The sequence below is a fragment of the Natator depressus genome, chromosome 8 (assembly GCF_965152275.1).
Source record: "Natator depressus isolate rNatDep1 chromosome 8, rNatDep2.hap1, whole genome shotgun sequence".
NCBI lineage: Eukaryota > Metazoa > Chordata > Testudines > Cheloniidae > Natator > Natator depressus.
Genome location: NC_134241.1, coordinates 27,950,603 through 27,973,045, shown reverse-complemented (window position 1 = coordinate 27,973,045; position 22,443 = coordinate 27,950,603). Strand labels below are relative to the sequence as shown.

At 44.4% G+C, this 22,443-nt stretch overlaps 1 protein-coding gene across 9 annotated transcripts in view; it reads right to left on the bottom strand.

The window, feature by feature from the left end:
- TENM2 (teneurin transmembrane protein 2) overlaps positions 1-22,443 on the bottom strand; it is a 1,431,609-nt gene that overhangs the window by 782,203 nt on the left and 626,963 nt on the right. For all 9 annotated transcript variants that reach the window (XM_074960653.1, XM_074960654.1, XM_074960659.1 and 6 more), the window contains one exon: positions 15,677-15,977. In XM_074960653.1, coding sequence (XP_074816754.1) covers positions 15,677-15,902 — 226 coding nt within the window. In that variant the 5' untranslated portion in view covers positions 15,903-15,977. The remainder of the gene's footprint in view (positions 1-15,676; positions 15,978-22,443) is intronic.

Here is a 22,443-nt window from a genome sequence, read left to right as displayed (position 1 = left end):
CAAGAATCGTCCGGAAGGAAAAAAAGACAGGCAGGCCTTAAGAAAGAAGTATGAAATAAAAAAAGTTTACCAACCTGAAGATCCTGCATGTTCAGACACGTTCCTTTCATCACCTTCAACGCAGCTTCCTCCTGCGAAGGAACACTTCTCATGATGTTGTCTCATTCAGGCAACCAGGCCTTGCATTTCTTTGTTGCACTGTTTGCATTTTGTATGCATATCTGTCTTACACAGAGGTAGAGGAGCTTCATTAAAATATCCTAAACTGGGTCTCTTTTACGGCCTGCTGCCATTATAGGTTTTCCCTTCTAGTGAGAGAATGGTATGGTAGATCTCAAATCACTGAAGGCTACTCTCAGAAAGACCTCAAGACTTCTGGAATATGGTGCTCAAACAGTTTCACTTTTGTTTCTACTGCCTGTCCCTCCCGTCTCACATTTATCTCCAGACTTCTTCTCCTTGTCCAGATCTATTCCAGTCCCAACACTCTTCTATTCATTGAATTTTTTGAAACTTTGCACTTTTAGAGAGAGGTAAGGGATTGACTCAGTGTACACAAATTTGAAGAGGGACAATAGGGTTGAGATCTGTTATTTCTCATCTCTATATATTATTTATTTAAAAACATTTTTGCTGTTAACAAGCATGTTAACTCTGGAGACACAAATCCACAGTTTGAGAACTGCAAAACTAAGCATCTCTGATAGTATCTTCTAGACTGAGCACTGAGTCCCATTGGGTAGATAGAAAGATTAACCTAAATAATCTATACAGAAGCCCCTGGAACCCCATAAGATTAGTCCCTAAATCTATGAATTATTGGAACTCATTTACAAAACTTTTCTTAAACATTACATAAATATATTGTCTCATACTATAGAATTAGAATTTATAATCCCTATTCCATGATGAGATATCCTTGAGCTATAATGTATCTTAATTAAAACTATCTTTAGATAAAATGCTTTTTGGAGGAAAAAACCTATCAAAAAATCCAATTTAAACCAAAAAACGATTTAAATAAAAAAAATCCAATTTTTTTATTTTAAAAAAATCATTGAGTTTTATCCACCCGGTTCATATCTTTGCATTGTTAGAAATTTATTTAAGAAAAAAACAACTTTTATGACCCAACTTTCCTATGAAATGTATGCAGAAGCCTTTTAAAAAAGAATTTGAATTTAACGGTGCTAGCTCAATACATACTTTATATTATTCCTTACTTCAGTGTACAAATGTAGTGACAGCATATGTAGTATGGGCTGTAACCCCGTGAGTGTCTTGTGAAGCACTGCCCAAGTGTTCATACAGTGGCACATACCATAATAAGAATCTTATTACAGTCTACACGTATCACGAAAGGTGGGAGCATGTAATTCTTACTCCCACTGATAAGGGCTCCCTCACAGTAGTATCCTTACTGGAGTCAATGGGCTACTTCTGTAAAGTTCCTTAAAGTAAGGAACCCAAGCATGTGTCCAGCTTTAGGCATGTGAGCAGTTCCTTTGAAATCAATGAGACTAGTCAGGTGTCTAAGGTTAGGCAAGTGCTTACGTGCCATGCTGAAATGGGGTGTGAGTGCCCACTGGCATAAGGATTGCACATTCCAGCTCTTACTAAAATAATTTTTATAAATTAAGTGGATTTTTTTTGCAGGTGGTGAACAGACCACATTTACAGGCAGTTACTAAATATCTAGCGTAGGCCCATTGGGAAGTCAATGGGACCACACAAGACAGCAAGCACAGAGCCAGGAAATAAGGGTTTGCAGTATCAGGTCCTAATGCACCATTTCACTGAACAACAGTATTATACTGCAGGGAAATGCACTAATTAGTTTTGACAATTTGAAGTTTTAAAAATAATTTCAACAAATGATATTGATGTTTATTTTAAGCATTCTTTAGATTATTTAAATTTTCACACTATTGAGAAATTAGGGGTGTGAGACATTTATTTAATGATAGCAGACATTAAGGTTCAGAAAGTTAAAACTTTATATTAAACTTAAAATACGAACTATCAACATCAAGTAAATATCCTTAAATCAACAAATCATAGCTGTTTTTACTATTTATTCACTAGTCTATTTCTAACAACTCACTGGATTTTGACTAATTAATTCTCAAGCAGAATTTTCTTATGTTGCCTATCTGTAAATTTTGATCACTGATGGAAATATATTTTCATTGGTATGTGGGTGGTTGTGAGGAAGCCAATTACCAACATTTACCAATTAAAAAAAAAAAATCTAGTCCTTGTAAGCCTAACTCTAAGACACAGCTGTCCAGATATTTTTCCATTATATTTAGTGATTCTATTTTTCATCTATTAGAGTAGCAGCTCTCAACCTTTCCAGACTACCGTATCCCTTTCAGGAGTCTAATTTGTCTTGCGTACCCCCAACTTTCACCTCACTTAAAAACTTACAAAATCAGACAAACATACAAAAAGCGTCACAGCACACTATTACTGAAAAATTGCTTACTTCCTCCTTGTTACCATACAATTAAAAAATAAATCAATTGGAATACTGTACTTACATTTCAGCGTATAATAGTATATAGAGTAGTCTAAACAAGTCACTGTCTGTATGAAATTTTAGTTTCTACCGACTTCACTAATGCTTTTTATGTAGCCTGTTGTAAAACTAGGCAAATATCTAGATAAGCTGATGTACCCCCTGGAAGATCTCTGTGTACCCCAGGGGTCTCCACACCTGTGGTTGAAAACCACTGTATTAGAGTACATTGTGAGGAATCAGACCCCTCCCATTCTTGTTTGCTTAGTTTTATTTTGTGATCCCTCCATTCACTCTCCAGTTCCCCATTCCTCCTAGATTAGCATTTTTTCTAACTAGACTGTGACAATTTCTCTCCTAGGGCCAGATTCTGATCTGTTCATTCACAATAAGGAGTATCAATGGGACTGCTCAGGAAGTATGGGACAGTGATGAATGTGGGGGTACTTGATGTATATACTCCTCCAAGGAGAAGGAAGTTACAGCAAACTAATGCTGCTTCACTCTTGGAGAGCAGCCACATGATGTTTAACACGCTTTAAACTTATGTGCATTGACTTCACCCCTTTAGTTGATTTACCTTAAGTATCCTGAGAGTCCTGCTATAGACATAATCACAGAAAATCAAAGGGGAATAGTCAGTTTCATTACCCTCATTTACAGGGGGAGACAGCACACAGGCCAACCATTAAGATTGAATGACTCCAACTACCCAAACAATGGAGCAGCAGGAGGTGGCCCTACGGCATCCTCTGGCTAACTGGGAAAACTGAGGCAAAAGGGACACCTTACAGCTGGACCCTAACAGAGACATCATTGAGCAATATGGTAATTGGGCCCAGATATGCCCAAGGGACAGTGGGTGGCTATGAAAATTCTCTCTCAAAGAGGAAAGGCAGATTCCTGGGGAGAAACTGAGACCAGCCTGTGTCCCAACACAACTTGAAAAATCAGTGGGAATTGGGTATCTTACTCCCCTTTGTGACTCACTCCTCTTTATTAACCACAATATATTTAAGTTTCCCCTGTATTATATCTAATCCTCAGAACTCCATTGACTCAGAACGTGAAAGCAAGTGCTAAAATAGAAACGTGTAAAAGGGACACATTTCCTATAAAATAACCATGCGCTGTGGTCATTGTGAAGTACTTGCTTAATGTCAGAATGTTCCTATTGGACATCAATGTGAATTAGAACAAGCTACTAGCCATATACGTTTGTATAAAGACAAGAATAAAAATAATTAGAGGAGATGTACAAATGTTATCACTTGTTCTTCTCCACCAATGGTATGTCTATCTAAAAGAAAAGGTAATGAAATACAAAGTGATACTCAGTCCACTTTGGCAAGATATTTCAAGTATTATAAAAGGCTGTTGGGCATTGTTAAATAAGTTTGTGTTTGTTCCACTGATTTTTTAATATCTTCAAGCACACACTATTTGTTCTGATCATTCCCAGCAGAGATTTACGGCTGAACTAGATCTGACTTGAGATTGAGTGGATGAGAAAGCAGTCAGCGCAATACAAATACTGACTAACAACTTTCTCTGATGGCTGAAAGCCTGGGGTTTGGCTCAAGCAGAAAAGCAGAACTTGTCAGACAGGACTGTCAAGTGAAGAACTCAAGAATTGTGCATCCATTCAATTTTTGTACATTTTTCCTCAAGGTTGATTCTGGAACTGCTGCAGCTGAAAATTAAATGTTAAACCTAAAACACTTAAAATGCAACATCTCTTTTGATACTACTACTTTATACACGGAGAGATGAATAGGGCTCCACTGGAACCCAGCTTCTACCTGCAGGGTGCAATGGAATGTTCACTGCTTGCATCTAGTGCTTCCCAGCTCTACTTGCATAGAAGTGGACAGTTGCAACCAGCCAATTCAAGTTTTTTGTAAACGTAGAGTTCTAAAATGAGAAGTCATCTTTTAAATATACCTTGGTTACAGAAGTCCACATAAATAAAATCTTTATTTCAAAGTGGCTTCTTTAAAGCATGGTTTTAAAACAAAACCAAGGCCTCCAACCTATCTCCCTACTCTCAAAGTCTTCACTGCTAATCTGCCTTCCTTGTGTTGTATCAGTACATGAAGTTGGAAGAAAAATGTTGCCTTATAAAAAAATTTAAGTGAATCTCTTTGGAAGCAAAATGCATAGCATGTAGGCAAATCCACACCATACCAGAAGGTTGTAAGATACTCCAATATTCAAAAGGTATTAGAACTACTTTCTGACACATCTCTACAGAGATGTTTCAAAGGTTTGACAGAGTAAAAATATTCCTATTCATCTTAACATGGAACATTTAAAAAGATTCTTCACCTTTTATGACAAGCTTGTAATGTTAGACTCTTTTGCCCCCAATAAATTGAAGAGCTGAATTTTTCAAACTGATTGGACAATAAAGATACCCATACGGGGGTGTTGAATTATATCTGCATTTCTGTCTATGCTAAACATTAAAATAAACAATGGTGAGAAAAGGTGTCAAAAGTTATCACAGGGATAATTGGTTTGTGGCAGCTAAGCATTCATAGCTATGATGCTTTTTCATCCCTTGATGTCGGCTCTTGCTATCATGGTGAAGCAGAATTCACCAAGCATTGGATTGTTCACCCACTAATATGAAACATGAGCTGGGTTTAGACCATTGTGAGGCTGGTTAGTTTTCCCTACTGATATTCTTTTGAAATAGTAATCCTGCTCAGTATAAGAGGAACCGCAGGTTCAGACATTTGATGTATGCACTTGGCTGAGCCAATGGGATGCAGCTACTGTCTATGGCGGGGCGGCCAAACTTTTTGGCCTGAGAGCCGCATCGGGTTTTGGAAATTGTATGGAGGGCTGGTTAGGTGAGGGGGGTGTGCCCCTCCCAATCCACCCCCCCTGCCTGGACTCCTGCCCCATCCAACCTCTCCCATTCCCTGACAGCCCCCTTCTGACCCCTACCCCATCCACTCCCTGACTGCCCCTGGAACTGCCACCCCATCCAACCCCTCCTCTTCTTCCTGACTGCCCCCCCTCCCCCTGCCCCATCCAAGCACTCCTTCTCCCTGTCCCCTAACTGCCCCCCGCCGCCTCATCCAACTCCCACCTTCCTGACTACCCCCCACCCCCATTCAACCCCCCCATTCCCCACCCCAACCCACCCCCACACCCCCTGACCAACCACCCCAAACTCCCCTGCCCTCTATCCAACCCCCCTGCTCCCCACCCCCTTACTGCGCTGCCTGGAGCACCGGTAGCTGGCAGCGCTACAGCCGCGCCGCAGCACAGAGCACCAGGTCAGGCCGCGGCTCTGGAGCTGCGCTGCCCCAGGAGCTCACCACCCCGCAGCCCAGAGCATGGTGCCAGCGGTGCAGTGAGCTGATGCTGCGGGAGAGGGGAACAACGGGGGAGGGGCTGGGGGCGAGCCTCCTGGACCAGGAGCTCAGGGGCCAGGCAGGAGGGTCCCGCAGGCTGGATGTGGCCCACGGGCCGTAGTTTGCCCACCTCTGGTCTATGGGATTATGACAATACCTAAATCAGAATCCCTCCTAAATGTAATGGCACTGCAGCCTGGTGGCACACACAGCCTACCACACTCATTTTCCACATTTTCACACCAACACTGCAAGGTAGTTTGCTGACAAACAACAACTATGATGGAGAGGATTTTTTCTTTTGGTTGGTATGTTTTCTTGGAACTAGACAAACCATACAACTCATTTCACACAAGCTGTAAACTAGCTATCAGACTGTAATGATTCAGTCATTATCAATTCTGATTTAAAACAAACAAGAGGCCCTGTGTCCCATCACTATTCCCCTTCACCCAAACTCACTCACAGAGGCATAACTTTTGAAGAGCTGTCTGCTCACAAAATAATGAAACAGACATGCAGAGCAGAAAGACCACAACACCAAACCAAAGTTTGAAGGTCTAATTTTAAGCGTTCCAGCCCTGAGTATAACTTTTATATCAAGAATTTCAGTGCCAAACCTTCATAGATCAAAAATGAAAATGGTACAACTCAAGTCTAGTACTTGACAGATTTTTACTGCAATTGTCAAAAACAAGTATCATCTAAGACCTCAGCTTAAAGCAGCTGCTTTATGTAGACTCAATATCATGGTTAATCAAAGGAATATATGTCAACAAGTCACACTGCAGAGGGCTTTACTGGCAGAAGGGACACAATATTGGGAAAATATCTGAAGCCATTTAAAAGCCAAAAATCATTCAAATTCTTCCTACAGTAGCTAAAAAGAAAAATTACTTTCAGGACTACAAATGTTTATTTCCTGCAAAATTTAAATCCATCAACACACCCACTTGAACTTTGAATAAATTTGCATGTGTAAATTCCCAGACATACGCAGCTGGAAACTGCATGTGCAAATACGTCTCTTCACGTTTTCCTAACTACGTTTGGAACTGCACAGCATTTAATCCACACAGAGCTATTGCAGACACTGAAAACAGCGTGCAAATTGTGAAACTATGCCTATTCTCCTGTTCATACACACTGGCCATCGCTCTCCCGCACTGGAGTTTGTGGAGGATGCAGGATTGAAGAGGGGGGGGCGTAGTTAGTCTGGTCTGACCAAATCGACGACCACAGCATCGCCCAATGAGTGGGCACAAAGTCCTCCCCTGGAAAAATACTGGGTGCACTTGGTGGTGGTGTGTGATGTAAAGAGGTCTCCGATTGGTGTATCCCAGCAATATGTCTGCGATTATTGGATCATGCAACTCCTATTCGTGGTCAGTTGCAAAGTTCCGCAGATTCTCTCAGCAGATCACATTCTGTGTGCCAAGCGGGTAGGCTGCTGAGTAAAGGATATGATGTGTGACATGCACCATTCCCAGAGAATAACTGACTCAACGTACAGTGCTGGGGACCTTGTGCTCCCTTGTTTACGTAGTACGCTGTTGTCGTGTTGTCTGACAAGGACATGGCGATAGCGGATAGCTGGTAAGAACATGTGGCATGCTTTGCATACTACCTGAAATTCAATATGTTTATGCATCCTGGCCTCTTGCATGACCCAGGAGCCTTGTGATCTCCAATGTGAGTGCCCAGCCTGAATATGACTGTCACGGTCAGTGAGCATGGGCATACCAGAGATGGTAGCAGGTGTGTCCACCAACAAAGAGAAGAGATAAACCTCCAGTGGAACATTGAATATGGTGTCCATGAACAGGTGCATAGGAGAATAGATTCTTTGGAGCCATTGCTGTAGACAAAGGTGGAGGTGGGCGAAGCATGTGATGTATGTACATGCTGCCACGTGCCCTAGGATGGAAAGGCAGGTCCTGGCTGAGACCAAAAGGTTGGAGGTTATCGGGGCTATTTGGTCTAGTAGGCTCTGGAATCTGTACTGTGATAGATAAGCTCATGTACCGTCATATCAATGTGAGCTCCTACGAATTCCAGGGACCGCAGAGGATGCAAAGTCAATTTTTCAGCACTGATGATCACTCCTAGGGAGGAGAGTGGAAGAAGCTGGGACGTCGATGCTTTCACTTCCTGTTTGGACCGCACTGCCAGTAGCCTGTCGTTCAAGTATGGGAAGACAAGGATTCCCTGATGTCATAGGTGAGCTGCTACCACACAGAAAACATCTGTAAAAACCTCATGGGACCCTGGTAAGTCTGAATGGGAGAACCCTGTATTGGAAGCATCGATGCCCCACTTTGAACCTCAGGAACATTCTGGGGGTTGAGTGTATGTCGATATGGAAGTAGACATTTTGCATATCAAAGCTGTAAACCACATGCCTTTTTCTAGGGAGGGAATGAGGCCACAAGTGTGACCATATAGAATTTTGGTTTGCAAAATGAGTGGTTGGAGATCCAAGATTGTCTCCATCCCCATTTCTTCTTGAGTAACAGGAAATAGTTGCAATAGAACCCTGTGCCCCAAAAGGCTTCTGAGATTGGCTCTGCTGCTCCTCTCTGTAGTCCACCTCTAGGATCAGAATACTGTTGTGAGAAAGAATTCTGCGGAGGGGGTGGCCTGTCGGGGTTGGGTGGATGTAGAAGAAGCATTGTCAAACTATGGTGTAGCTGCATCAAACGATGTCCAGCACCCAATTGTCCGAGCTGGGAGAAAGAATCTGAGATGACCACTGAAAGGGGCAGGAGCATTGTTGTACAGAGTGGTTGACTGCTATCTAGGTGCACTCAGAAATACTGCTTTCACAATGGTTCAGTGTATTGCTCAGAGGTCTGTGATGCCGGAACAGGTGGATGGGCTCTGTGTACCTTAGGGATCACTTCTGAGGAGATTCATAGGCCCATCGGTAGAAGAAGTGTGGAGTTCTATAGCGTTGGACTGGTGGTGGGCAACAAAATTTTCTTTTTGGTGCCAGTGTAAAGGTGTTTGGTGCCCCAGGATCATAAGGTAGCTCAGAGATCTTTTAGTGAATGTAAGGAATCAGTTTTCTGGTTGAAGAGGTGTGATTTGTCAAAGAGAAGGTCCTCAATTTTGTTCTGCACCTCTCTAGAGGAACCTAAGAATGTAATCAGGAGTCCCTCCTCATGACAATTCCATTAGCCCATACACATAAGGATGTGTCCACTGAATAAACCACAGCCTGAAATATGGACTTGGTGACCCTGTAAAATTGCTTGGAATCGAGTACGATCCTGCTGAAATAATTTATGTGCAAATTCTTCCATAGTTTATAAAGTCGTAGTTGGCCATCAGTGCCAAGTAGTTAGAGATTGGAACTGTAGTACAGCTGAGGAGAAGACCTTTCAACCTATGAGGTATAGTCTTTTACCCTCCCTTTCTGTTGGGGTAGAGCGTTGGTGGTGTTGTTTGGTCCACTGACACAGCCTGTATTCCCAAGGAGTTAGAAGGATGGTGTGAAAATAAAAATTCTGACCCTTTGAGGGAGTGGGGCGGGGGGGGGGGGGGAGGAGAATGTAGTATCTTTTCTCGGCCCTCCTCAGGATAGGAGCACATGTGGCTGGGTATACCATGTAGCGTGCACCAGCTGAAGAACAATGTTGCCAAAACCAGTGCATGAAGAATGTTTAATAATTGGTGCAGGCTGCCCTGCACCTCTTCCAGTGGGATCCCAAGAGCATTGGCTATTCTCTGTATCAGTTCTTGAAACTGATGAGAGTTGCCTGGAAGGGAGGAAGGTGTTGATGACACAGTTGCATTTGGAAATGAAGGGAATCTCTTCAGATCAACTGGAGCTGGGCTGATCAGCGCATTGTCAAACTCCATTTCTGGATGTCTACCGGATTAAGGGCAGGGCAGTGAAACAGGGGAGTTTTTCCAAGCCAAATGAGACTGTTCTGAAGGTGTATATTGGGGCCATGAACTCCAATATGGCCAACCTGATTGATCCTGCTGCTGTTGTACTTTGCCCAAGGAGCCAGACACCAGCTTCTTGGGTAAGGCACAGGAGGAAATTGCCACAGAGCCGTCGGAACCCTCTGGTAGTTGTGTTCCCAGAACAGAAGCAGTGGACTGTGCCCAACGTCCATATCCTCAAATTCAGAGGAGTCAGAGTCTTGCATTAAAAGGTGGTGCCGACAGAGATGCCAGAACAGGATGCACTGGAAAGGTACAGCCAGGAGGTAGATGTAACGCAGGAGATGGAGCCCTCTACAGAGGTGAGTGCACCAAACACATGGAGACCTCACTCCTTTCAGGGCAAACAGTTCATGAGGGCCAGGAGTGCTTCTGAGGGCAGGTCTACACAACCTCTAAAGTTGATCCAACTTGCGCCGCTCAGGGGCACGAAAAAGACACTCCCCCTGAGTTATGCGAGTGTACACCAGTGCTATGTCGGTGGGAGATGTTCTCCCGCCAACATAGCTTCTGCTTCTCATGGAGGTGGAGTAATTATGCTGATAGGAGAACTCTCCCGTTGGCATAGAGCACCTTCACCAGCCGCACTACAGTGGCACAGGTGCATCAGTGCAGCTGTGCCAATGTAGTGCTTCTAGTGGAAACCTGCCCCCAGTCTCCCCAGAGTCAATGGTACCTGGTCTAGTGATGGGTCCGGAACCGGTATAGGCACCTGTCTCAGGACTGACAATTCATGGAATGTCAGCAGAGTTGAAGCAGGCTGGTGAGCAGTGTGGCCTCTTCTCATTTTGTGCTCATTGGAGCACACAGCTCTTCCGTGGCCAGAACTCATCGATGGTGCAGCGTCCTTCTTGGATTTAGACTATGACTTATTGCCATGCTTACACGCATGCTTCCGTGGCTCATGGCTAGATGCAGTGTCCATAGCATTGGCACCAGCAGATCTGGACAGTGGCAAGGGGAACTCTCTTGGATTACTCAGGCTGATGTACATGGGGGATTCCCTGGCCAGGATCCAACTTTGGCCCTATGGTGACCTCCAGGAGGTGCTTCTTGAGGCGGAGAGCTGAGCTTTCCTGCATACGGGCAGGGAAGGAGAGGCAGATACTGCACCTGGGGCCAATGTGGGCTTCCCCCAAACAGTACAAACAGTGGTGGTGTTCGTCACAGATAGAAAATGAGTGAGAGCAGGAAGCACAGACTTTGTATCCTGGTGTTTTTGGAATAATCCAGGACCCAGAGCTGGTATCTAAGGGGAGGGGGAGGAGGATCGTTTGGTAATTCCTGTTTTTCCCCCGCCAAAGTACAACAAAAACAATAGAATCCTAACTATGAATGAAAATAAGAACTATGGGTTTTTTTGCTTGTTTTAGAAAATGCATCACTAAGAATGAGAGATCATAGAAGCTCCAACTTGGACCTTGTGGCAGTGAGAAGGAACTGGAGATGCGGTCGGTCTGCCTCACTCTTTATCACCTAGCGTGAAACCCAAGGCAATACAAGAGCACATGCTCAGACTGCCGAGCAATACTATTTTGAAAAGCTTTGGATCCAGGGACATGGCACATGCGCATAACCCTCAGTGGAGTACACTGTGGACCATCACTTGAAGAACCATCACCCTAAACATCAGATAAGAATCAGGAACACCCTAAAGAGGCAGTTGGGCTGGGAAGTTGTAGGGGCAAGGTTGCGGAAGATTGGCGAGGAGCTAAGTGGTGGACTGAGTACATGACCGGATGTAAGCGGAGGATGCAGGCAGTTTCAATGAACTTTGTCCGACAGACCCTGCCAAAAGATATTGTAGCATAGCTTAGCATACTTTTGCCTGTAAACAAGTTAGTTTATGTAATAAGCATAAATCATACATATAAGAATGTAACCAGCTGTTGACCCCATGTAATCCTAAGATAAGCGCGGAGAATATAGCGCCGCAGAGGACTCCCCCCCCAGCGGCGTCCTGCCTGGTCAGCTGTCCCAAATGGCCAGAGTCCCCTGCAGCCCCTCCGCGTGTCCTAGGGGCTCCCCGCACAGATTGGAGCGTAAGTTCTTCCTTCCTTCCTTCAATGAAGCGTAGCTTACTATTCTTAGGCCTGAGTGTCCTCCTTTCGCTGGCATCTCCCCTCCCGGCCCTCGCGGGCACAGAAGTCTATGGCCCAGATAAACAAAAACAATATGTTGCTTCCCATACGCTAGGACTAAAGAGACTACCAGCGTGGCCCAGGTAGCCTATATGATGGGGATTACTCACAGAATTAAGACACAAGCAAAAGAAGACTATAGATGAGCAGAAGCATATCAGGGAAGAGAACTGAAAATGGATCTTAAGTGGGATAAGAACAGTATTAACATACTAAAGTTAAGGCAATGTGCATGGGATACAAGCAAAAATAATTAGAAGCAAGACTTCTTAATGGAGATTATGACCAAAAACTGATACTTGGCAGGATGATTCTAAAACTGAATATCGTAACAGTTAGGTAATAAAACATTTTTTGTGTACATACAAATAAGAATGAATATGACCAGGAAGAGGGGGAGTATGATAGATCAAGATCAATTACTGCACCAGCAAGCCAAAGTCCATCACAAAAGAGAGTTATAGGGAAATTCTTTGGGTAAGAATACAAGGAATGATGAACAAAAAAGAAAAACCAACACAGAAGATTACCAGGTCTGAAGGAGGATGAGAACTAAATTTCTAGACCTACTCTTAAAACCACAAGCATCAAACTCATATTTGCCGGATTATGAAATCCCACATATTTGTTGCAACAATTATAACCTCCCATGCAGCAACAAAGATGATTGCTTTAGGGCAGAGGTGGGCAAACTACGGCCCACGGGCCACATCCAGCCCGTGGGACCCTTCTGCCTGGCCCCTGAGCTCTTGGCCTGGGAGGCTTGCCCCCAGCCCCTCCCCCGCTGTCCCCTTTCCCCGCAGCCTCAGTGCGCCATGCTGCTGGTGTAGTGTATTAAACTGCTCCATGTAGGAATATGCTTCTGGTAGCAGTTACGGAGATCAATTTACTACTCTACACAAGGCGCAACACTCTGGGAGGCCGGGCAATGCTCTGGTCAGCATGGCTGTAGCGCCGCCAACCACCGGTGCTCTGTGCTGCACAGTAAGGGGGCAGGGAGCAGGGCGACTTGTATAGAGGGCAGGGGAGTTCAGGGTGGTGGTCAGGGGGCGGGGAGCAGTCAGGGGACAGGGAGAGGGTGTGTGTGTGACGGGGGGGAGGGGGATGGGGCAGGGGTCCTGGGGGGGCCCCGTCAGGGAACGGGGAGGGGTTGGATGGGGGCAGGGATCCTGGGGGGCAGGCAGGGGCAGGGGTTCCGGGGGCGGTCAGGGGACAGGGAGCGGGGTGTGTGTGTGGGTGGATGGGGCAGGGGTCCTGGGCCGCCCCCCCCGGTCAGGGAATGGGGGGGGGGTTGGATGGGGCAGGAGTCCCGGGGGGGTGGAGGCACAGCCTCCTCTCACGGGCCCTCCATACAATTGCTGAAACCCAATATGGCCCTCAAGCCAAAAAAAAAGTTTGCCCGCCCCTGCTTTAGGGAAAGATTCTGCCACCTTTATATGAAGCAGTACCTCACTCCTTAAGAAGTCCCATAAAACTATTTGAAGAATAATGTACTACATGTGAGTAAGGATGGTGGAATTTGGCCTTTAGATTAGAGCAGTACCATGGAAATTTATTGTCTTCATTAATTACCTCAAACTGAAAGCAGACAGTGTATTCATGAAATTTGCAAATATTAAAATGAGAGGGGCTGCGAATACTAACAAGAAATGCAAAGGAGAGAGAGATAGAGAGAGAGAGAGCGCGCGCAAACATGGACCAAACTACAAATGTTACTTGGAAAGATGTAAATTGGTACATTTGGAGAGGCTGGGGGTACAGAATCTGAAATAGTTATTCACAGGAAGAAGAAACCTGGAAAGAAGAAAACAAAAGATGAAAATAGAAATGTAGGTTTCATAGCGTAGTCAGTAAATTAAACGTGAGTTGAGGTGAATGTGTACAGCAGCGTAATAGACCAGAGCACTTTGGGATTGCATAAGCAGAGGCTTTCCCTCACACATCAAGGCGGCAATAATTCTTCTCCACATGGCTCAAGCGCAACAGCTTCTGACATGCATTTCATTTTGGTCACCACATTCCCCAGAAAAATACTAACAAACTGAAAGAAGACCAGAGAAAAGCAACAGAAATAAGGGAACTTGAAAGAATGACATTTGCGGAGAGATTAAAATAGCTAAATACGTACAGATTTCCTAATAAGATGAAAGTCGGGCTGTAGTAACAGTCTTCAGATATGAAACATGTGTAAAGGCCAATGAGGAAGAGAAAATTTAGAGTGGTACAAGGCATTAACAACTAGGTGAAGTGAGATAAAATTAGAAAGGGAAAGTGTATGCTGAATATCAGAAGAACACTAAGAATGTGCTGTAGAGAATAATCTTATGTTGTTAGGGAGATAGGATTCTACTAGAGTGATAGCCTTAAAAGTTAGAGGAGTCCTATGTTAGCGTGGTACTTTACTAAGAGATTTACTTCCTCCTTGGGGGAGTAAGAAGAGAGGACATATTAATAAATTCAAGCTGCATAAATCCACTCAAATGTTACACAATAAACCACATCTAATTCTTCATGTGGAATTGATTTACTTTTTAGCTCCCCTCTATGCAATTTTGGGGCAAGTGGCAATCTAATGAAGCAAAACATTCGGTGAAGTTGAGCAGATCAATGACTCCTCATCTGAAGCTATGTTTACATCTCTCCCCCTCACCCCAAAACACACAGAATTATGCTGTGTTTCACTTTACTAAGACAACTCTCAAAATAGAAGCAGAAACATGTGCAGTGAGGCACTAACAAAGAGACATATTTTAAGCTATTTCTTAGAGAAGTTTAAATTCTCTTTCGTTCAGTAGAATCTAGATAGATATTTGAAGCAGACAATTTTATATTGAGTAGGTCATTCAAATTGTTAATGCAAAGAGAATTGTGTAAAGTTGAAATTTAATATGAGTTTTAGAATCTCAGTGAGGTGCTAATATATTATAACCAATTATTAATTATGTGTTTCCTCCTCCTATTTGTTTTATTAAATAAAGTATAAGCCAACTGCAGTGACAAAATGAAGCCAAAAGAAACAGCATCCCATTTCTGTCATACATGTTAGAAACAGGGGAGAAAATCCAAGGTACCAGATTAGTAATTACTGTATGCTAATCACAATGTTTTACTGATTTTAGTAATACAGCCAATCAAAGAAACAAAAAGCAACGTGAAAATGTCACAATTATGCCTAAAACTAATACAAATGACATACTGTAAGGTTATAATATTTGCCAATATATGACAAATATGACAACTGGTTAGGAGTCATTAGTGCCTCTCTATTTAAAATATATGTTAAAACAGTGATCTAGGTTTGCCTCACTTACAGAAAGTGACTTCTGACAGGATCGGAAGCCTAAATGTTCACAGCTTAACGGGACAATGGAAGGAAATGAATTTCCTAATCCGATGAAGTGAGCAGTAGCTCACGAAAGCTTATGCTCAAATAAATTTGTTAGTCTCCAAGGTGCCACAAGTACTCCTTTTCTTTTTGTGGATACAGACTAACACAGCTGCTACTCTGAAACCTAATTGAAAATGCAACCCTGTTGCTGCTTTAAAAAGGTAAAAATGATAAGCATTATCCTTTCTCCATTTTACACGCATTTCTAACGCTACTGGCATGCAGACATATACATTACTGACAGTAGTTATTGTACCGGGGATTATTGGGACCAAAAAAAAAAAATGTTGTGCATTACACATACCTTGTCTTGGAAACTCATCTGACTCCCGGTGAACTAGGTCAGAAACTCTATTTCCGTAGTGCATTCTGGTGTCATGATCATAGGCCTTCAATGTCTCACTTGAGCTATAGGACTTCTGAGTTGGTACTCGGCAGTCCTCACTGTCCAATGAAGAACTTGTATAGCGGCATTCCTTCCCACACCGACCTCTTGTTAGAGAGCGGTGTCTTCGGTCTTTTATATCCATTATTCTGAGTCAGGAAGAAAAATCAACCTTTTCAGAATAGTTTATCCTTAATCTTGGGGCTAGTCACTCTACCACCTAAAACAAAAAGATAATAAAAAAGAGTGAGAACTGGACATACAATATGCTGTAACATTTCACTTTTCTTCACTTGTTCAGAAACACAAAGTGGGCAAACTTGATGGAAAATAAGACCTTTATAAATTCCTTATAAACTTAGATAAATTGACTTTAATGGGGGAAAAGAAGAAAAAGGAAATGGATTTAGCTGTAAGTTTTGTTTAATTTAAACTATGCTTTTATTGAAGTTTAAAAACTGAAAAAAAAACAACCCCTACTGTAATCTTTTGATTTCCGAATGCACTTTGATAATACAAACTGACAGCCGGTTATTAGCTCTTGTGATGAAACAGTATAAAGAAAAACAGATTCAAACCAACTAATTATTTCCTTTTGCTGCAGGAGGGCCTGGAATGTGGAGTGTCATATGAAATACACAACTAAGATTGAAGCGTGCAAGGACAATTACAAACATGAGGCATTAATATTCAGCATTAATGAACTACAATGGTACACATTATATTTTGTGACCATGTGAGTGTACAGCAAGGTCTAGAAAGGAATAATTAAAAGTTTCTTCATTATCTATACAGCCCCCGCCACCATTCCTAACCCCACTCCATCTCTTTAAAAAAAATAAAAAGTGTGTGTTGAAGAATTTCTCAATCTACCATTGCAATTGAGCAAATCTGTATTTACAGCACATAAGAAAGACCTTCTGGAAGTCATTTGAAATTGTTAGGCTGCTTGATCCTAAAACAAAATTTGTCTTGGATGCTGAGAAACACTATTCGATTTTATTCATTTATATATGTTATATACATGCACCCTTTACCAAGACGTACCATGCTTGATACAGCTGTAAAATACAGACCCAACAATGTCTCTCAATTGTACCTCCTGAGTTCTCCAAAGGAATTAAATGTTACAGTCCACATTTTTGAACTTAAAGAGGGCTCACATGGCTTCTTTCCATCATTTGTAGAAGTGGATGCCTTCATTTCATGTCACCAAATTACAGAAAACTTGTTTACAAACTGCTGTCTAATTAACACTATGAGCTTTAACTGTTCACTTTTCAGATTATCCCACTTCTTGAACAGGCTAACTGGTTAATCACGGACATCCCATCTGCATTTTTAATTTAAACATGTGTGCAATTTTACTCATATGAGCAGTGGCCCATTAAAGTCTGATTACTCATGTAAGTAAGGTCATATATGGGCATACATGTTTGCAAGATCAGGGCTTTAGTTTGTAATAAGCTCACCATTGCAGACAAGATGTGATTGGTCAGTGGAGCTGGAAAACCAGATAAATTTCTTCCCAGCATTTAGACACTGACATTTATACTACTTTTGTTGTTTTCTTTTCTATATTTTTCTCTCAGGAGGAGGAAGTTAGGTAACCAGGAGAGCCAGCTGTTTTAAGACGCCTACATGTACTTTGCAATCTGTGAGCTCTGAAATATAAAAACATGCTTGTCCCCCCGCCCACCCCACACACATATTGTTCTTGTTTATAATTATAATACATTACAGATAAAAACCAATAAACTTTCCCCTCCCCAATCCTTTTTCCCCGCTACGTACTGCTGCTACTTGGACTAGAGCTCGTGTATCAGGTTAGACTGCAAAAGTTCAACGAACAGTACAGAAAAACAAGAAAACTGTAGAATATTTTGAATCATCGATCTGTGGTTTGTGTGGCTAAGTGCACTTTTGAATATCTGAATTTTTAAAAACCTGGCAGCATTAAGTCCTCAAACCTGCAGCCATTTTCACACTTACTTAATTTTAAGCACAGGAGCAGTTTCAGTGACTTCAGTGTGTCTACCCACATTTTCCAAATTTAAATGTAAGACTTAAATGTTTGCAGGATTGAGGATCTTCATTCACCACCCACACACTACAACACAATCAAATGCACTACCAGTGCATCACAGTTTTAACCACACAAATAGGGTATTGAGGCAGCATGCCTCCTTGTGTAGTTGCAGTGCAGGGCTGGGAGAGCACTTTCCCCGAGCTCCAAAAAACCCTCCTCCACAAGAGGCGTAGCTCCCAGCGCTGGTGCACTGTCTAAATTGGCGCTTTACAGCCCTGCAACTTGCTGCACTCAGGGTGGTGTTTTTTCACACCTGTGAACAGGGCCTGCCTACAACATTTTGGCACCTGAGGCAGAGAGTTCAAATGACGCCCCCATGCACCCTCGCTTGGGCCAAAGCTTGGAAAGGTCTCAATTCCGCCTTCTTCCTGTTCTTCTGCTCTCATGGTACTGCTCTGCTACCTACCCCAATAAAAGGAGAACTAACAACTTAAAATGCCTTGTTCAAAAATGTTAAGTAACCTTTTCAAACCCCTGAACAGCAACTGTAACTTTTCTTGTCTGCGTAGTAAACACTGGCATTTTTATCTGTTTGAATAATCAAAGTGGTGCTTTCCGTGCTTTCTTGGTTGCAAAGATTTGACCTGCTTCCTGAAGGTCCACAGCCTGGGCCAGCTCATGCTCTATCGAGATGGTTGCAAGGCCGACCAGCATCTGCTGTGTCATTATGGAGCGTAAATGTGTTTTCATTAACTTCAGCTTGGAGAAGCTGCGTTCTCCACTGGCAACTGTTACAGGAAGTGTTAGAAGTATGCGCAGAGCAACAAAAGCATTTGGAAAGAGGGTGGTCATTTGTTTTGTGCACATATATTCCAGAACAGCCTTTGGAGTTGATTCTGCTGAAATGTATCTTGAAAGGGCTTTCAGTTCATCACCTAAATTACTCGCATCAATATCGCACATGTCATCTTGTGTCAACACTGTCTCTAGTGCCCTGCATTGCTGGTGTAGGTCTTCTTCTGGTATAGTGAGGAGTTTTGGAATATCCTACAACATCCCAAATATACTGCTTTGTTCCTTGAGCTGCATGAAACGTTCTTCAACTGACTGTATTGCACAATCTAGCACCTGGTTAAAGAATTCAACTTCGCATCGTTGTTTGGGGTCTCTTATGGGATTATCCCATGCCTCGTCATCAAAATGTCATCTTCGGTGACTCTTGTATTCTTGAATGGGTGGGAAAATAGCTTCAGTGTGAAGTTCCTCTGCCAACATCTGGGCACTCTTCAGAACATTTTGAAATCCCTCATCTGACCAGTAAGACTGTAGGTATGACTTTGCTCCAGATATATCAAGGTCAACACCGTGGAGTCTCTTGCTTACAACATTTATTTCAAACAGTAGGTCATGCCACAACACTAAGCCACACAGAAATTTGAAGTTATGTATGTTTCTGGCGATTCCATTTCCCTCTGCCACTGTTCTCCCACGACAGTTCCTGTCATAGCATTATCCTCCATAATGGCAACTAGGGCATCATCTATCTTCCCAATTTGGTGTTTGATAGGCTTTATGGCCTCCACTCGACTTTCCCATTGTGTGCCCCTCAGTGGTTTCAGTGTCAGAGAGGATGTTCCCAGATGTTGCTTCAAAATTTGCCATCGATGAGTTGATGCAGAGAAAAATATGAATTACATTACAAAATTCAGCAGTCTCACTAGAAGCTGATGCTGCATCACTGACCACCAAGTTCAATGAATGAGAAGTGCATGGGACAAAAAAAGCTTGAGGCTCTTTCCACCTATGGAATGCTCTCTGGTGATTTGCTGCCTTCTCTTGGCATGCCAGATTTCTAGCCGAATTTTTCCGGTTCTTTGTCCCTGTAGAACTGTGACAGACCCAGATCAGTGGAGTACAGGAGTCTGGTAGAAGGCAAATATACTGGCCACTGGACAAATAGTTTTCGGTTCCCTGAGTGACCAGAGCAGTGGCTGCCCTAGAGCAATCAGGATTCTGCTAGAACCAATTAAGACAGGTAAGCTAATTGAGACACCTGGAGCCAATAAAGAAATTAGAATCAATTATGGCAGGCAGGCTAATCAGGACACCTGGTTTAAAAAGGACCTCCCATCTGTTAGTGCGGGGGGGGAGAGCAAGGAGCAGAGAGTGAGAAGGCGTGCTGCTGGAGGACTGAAGAATACAAGCGTGATCAGGCTTCAGGAGGAAGATCCTGCAGTGAGGATAAAAAAGGTGCTGGGGGAAGGCCATGGGGAAGTAGCCGAGGGAACTGTAGCTGTCACGCAGCTGATATAGGGGACATTGTAGACAGCTGCTATCCACAGGGCCCTGGGCTGGAATCCGGTGTAGAGGGTGGGCCTGGGTTCCCCCCATCTCCTGATCGGACACAGGAGGAGTTGCCCTGTTCTGTGAGGAATACCAGAAGGGAAGGTCTAATTTGGAAAGGGATCTGGCCTGTCCCCAACGCACTAGAGACTGCGGGGATTGTTCTCCGTTTCCCCCATGCTGGCCAGTGAGGAGGTTAGCTGAGTGAATGACAGGTTTGAGCCTCTAGCACAAGGGTGGGCAAACTTTTTGGGCCAAGGGCCACATCTGGGTGGGGAAATTGTATACAGGGCTGGAGCAGGGGGTTGGGGTGCGGGAGGGAATGCGGCTTGTGTGTGGGGGGGTGCGGTGTGCAGGAACGGGCTCAGAGCAAGGGATTGGGGCAGAGGAGGGGTGCAGGTGGGGTGCAAGGTGCAGGCAGGGGGCTTAGGATAGGGAGTTGGTGGGTGGGGTGCAGGAGGGGTTCGGGCTCCGGGCCGGTGCTGCTTACCTAAAGCATCTCCGTGGCGGCAGCAGCGCGCACCGGGGCCAAGGCAGGCTGCCTGCCTGCCTGCCCTGGCCCCATGCCGCGCCGCTCCAGGAAGCGGCCGGCACCACGTCCCTGCGGCCCTGGGGGAGGGGGAGGTACAGGGCTCCATGCGCTGCCCTTATCATGCCTCCAGGTACCTCCCCTGAAGCTCCCACTGGCCGTGGTTCCTGGTTCCCAGCCAATGGGAGCTGCGGGGGGGGGCAGTGCCTGGGAGGCAAGGGAAATGCACACACCCTCCCCCCCCTCCCCTGGGGGCCCAGGGACGTGGTGCCGGCCACTTCTGAGAGCGGCGCAAGGCCTGTGGCACCAAGGGAGGCAATCCCACAGGCTGGGTCCAAAGCCCTGAGGGGCTGGATCCGGTCCGTGGGCCGTAGTTTGCCCACCCCTGCTCTAGCAGAAGCGGCCAAGCTGAGGGCTGCCGTGAACCTCTGAAGCGAGCAAATCCAGCAAAAAGCACAGGACTCATCGAGGCAGAGGAGGAACTTTGTCACAAGAACCCAATGTGGCTGGAACATTAGACTGGAAGAGTTTGCAACAAAAACAGTATGCAGCATTCTGGGTTTTTGAGTACATAAGCCATGGCCTCGCTACATTGTCACCATTGGGGATTTCACGCCAGTAATGTGTTGGATGGAAACTTCTGTTTTCATTGTCTTTGGGGAACACGAAGTTTTTCCACTTGCTGTGGCCCATGCAGTACAAGGAAGTCCCTCAAGCTACAGCTCAACTAGGTCCACAGTCCTGGATCATCTAGACTTAAGGAACTAAACTCAGCAGCAGCTGTTTCTTGTGCTTCCACTACACTCTTCTCCGATCTACACTTCAGGAATGTGCGTGGTTAAATCCATTTGAGATGGAGATATGGATGCTGCAGTAGCTGCCAGGTCACCTGCACTCTGACTAAGTGGAAGATCAGGCATCCTCACCGGGGCCGGAAGGCTCACCGTGAACATTTGTGTCTATGTATCTCAGGAGGGCTTCTTCCTGCTTAGATAGAAAGCTTCCTTTGCTTTCTTACTTTTTCTTAATGCTGCCCCAGAGGAGTGTTTTCTTCTTCTTTCACTCATGACTGCTGTTCTGTGCCAGCTATAGCCACTCTCAACCCTCAATTGACAGGGACAAATAAGCAGGCTGGTAGCAGGGCCTGAGTGAGGGAAGATATCAGCGTCTCAAGGGCCTAACTGGCTCCTACTACTTCAGTTGACTGCCTGTTCTCCTCAAGTGGGTTCAGGGAAGCAGCAGGAAACAGGAAGCTCCCTGAGAAGCTGGTGTTAATCAGTCCAGGCTCCTGGGGGTGCTAGAGAGGTACATAAGAGGCTCCTCCTCCTCTCCTCTCTCTCCCTGCAGCTTTCTGTTATTCCCTCTCACCTTTTCTCCTGCCTGCCATGTCTCTTGTACCCTCCTTCCTCACAGCACTCCACCATCTCTGTACATTAGAGCAGAGAGAATACATATGCACCAGCAGCAGACACAATTTTCTACACTCTGGGTCCTAGTGGTGCCCCCCCACCCCCAGTCTGGCACCTGAGGCAGCCGCCTCGGTTCGCCTCATGGTAAGGCCAGCCCTGCCTGTGAGCGAGAAAGTTGCAGTGCTGTAAATTGCTAGTGTAGACAAGCCCTGTGTGATCTCAGCTTTCTTGGTTTCACACCAGAGTGCTTATACCACTTTTTCTTTGGTGTCACTTTACTGACTTCTATGGGATGACTCCTGATTTGTATCACAGTGTAAATGAGATCAGAATCAGTCCTACCATTCTAACACAGGCCCAAACCATTTTAGGGTTT